Source organism: Myotis brandtii, unplaced genomic scaffold (assembly GCF_000412655.1).
Source record: "Myotis brandtii unplaced genomic scaffold, ASM41265v1 scaffold1077, whole genome shotgun sequence".
Lineage (NCBI taxonomy): Eukaryota > Metazoa > Chordata > Mammalia > Chiroptera > Vespertilionidae > Myotis > Myotis brandtii.
Genome location: NW_005353666.1, coordinates 1265173 through 1266651, shown reverse-complemented (window position 1 = coordinate 1266651; position 1479 = coordinate 1265173). Strand labels below are relative to the sequence as shown.

The window sequence follows — 1479 nt, the reverse complement described above, 5'->3', positions numbered from 1 at the left end:
GGCAGTGTGGGGGCAGCGTGGGGGGTGGGGACAGTGTGGTGTGTGCATGTGGTGGGTGTGCAGTGTCGTGGTGCCTGAGGAGCCTCGCTAAACCCTGCAGCAGAGCTAACACAACTCTGAGGCTGGTTGCTGGTGAGGGTCTTGGTGCCCCGGGGGGCAGCAGGAGGGCCCCGACAGAACTCAGGACCACCCCGTGCCACGGCTCCTCGTGAGCAGCACCACAATCTGCTTCCTCCCCGTCCCTGAGCCGCCGCCACCGGGTCAGGAGCTGCCCGCCCAGCCCGGGAGGCTGCAGGTCTGCCCGCAGCTCGCACCCGCGTGCCATCGTGGCTGGAACGGGCTTCACCAGCAGCCTCAACCACGGAACGAGTGCGGCCCCGTCCCAACTTGGCGCACTCGGTGCCTTGTATCTGACCAGCTATTGGCTTCCTGCTTCTCTTTTAAAATCACATAAGTCCTCTCTGAAATCAATAAAAATAATATTTTAAAAAAATCACAATTTCAGCTTCCATCGTAGTAAGAAGAGAACCCTGTACACACTCCCCGGGACCCCCAGGAGCTGACTCATCCTCGAGGATCACAGCACGGATCACAGCACCGTGACTTGCAGAGGGAGCGACCGGATCTGATGATGGAGAGACCTTCGGAGGGACCGCAGGCGGCGACCTTGGAAGCTACTCTTCCATTCCGTGCGCCGAGACCCCGCGGCTGGTGGAACCTCCGACAGGGTTTCCGTTTGGCTCGAGTCAGTTCCGTCCTTCACAAATCTGTGCACCTAACTGCCCCCCCCCCCTAATGAAACGAGGGGTCGTGTCTCCAGGTTCTGCCCTGTGCCAGCCTGTGTGTCCGTCTGAAAGGGAGGCCACTGGACTGGCACCTCAGACCAAGAAGTGGGGGGCTGGGGTCTCCAGGAGCCTGGATGAACCCCCAACAGAACGGACCACGATTTCCCGTGAAGGCGCCTTGAGCCCGGATTCTCGGGTCAGGTAGGCGGACCCGCCATCGGCAAGGACCCAGGGTTACACCCGCTCGCTGCGGCCGGCACGCACCCGTGGGCGTCCGGGCCGTGAACTCGGGGTCGAAGTGGAAGGTGTCCTCGGGCCGGCCCACCGCGGGCTTGAAGGGCGGCTTGATGTCCTTCCGGTACAGCTTCTGCGGGAAAGCGAGATGGTGAGCAGAGGGGTCGTGTCTCCAGGTTCTGCCCTGTGCCAGCCTGTGTGTCCGTCTGAAAGGGAGGCCACTGGACTGGCACCTCAGACCAAGAAGTGGGGGGCTGGGGTCTCCAGGAGCCTGGATGAACCCCCAACAGAACGGACCACGATTTCCCGTGAAGGCGCCTTGAGCCCGGATTCTCGGGTCAGGTAGGCGGACCCGCCATCGGCAAGGACCCAGGGTTACACCCGCTCGCTGCGGCCGGCACGCACCCGTGGGCGTCCGGGCCGTGAACTCGGGGTCGAAGTGGAAGGTGTCCTCAGGCCG

The 1479-nt window shown here is 63.0% G+C and overlaps 1 protein-coding gene across 1 annotated transcript in view; it reads right to left on the bottom strand.

Moving 5' to 3' along the window:
* RPS6KA2 (ribosomal protein S6 kinase, 90kDa, polypeptide 2) overlaps positions 1 to 1479 on the bottom strand; it is a 110627-nt gene that overhangs the window by 9891 nt on the left and 99257 nt on the right. Inside the window, exon 13 of the mRNA XM_014542413.1 lies at positions 803 to 1152. Within this exon, the coding sequence (XP_014397899.1) occupies positions 803 to 1152 (350 nt within the window). The remainder of the gene's footprint in view (positions 1 to 802; positions 1153 to 1479) is intronic.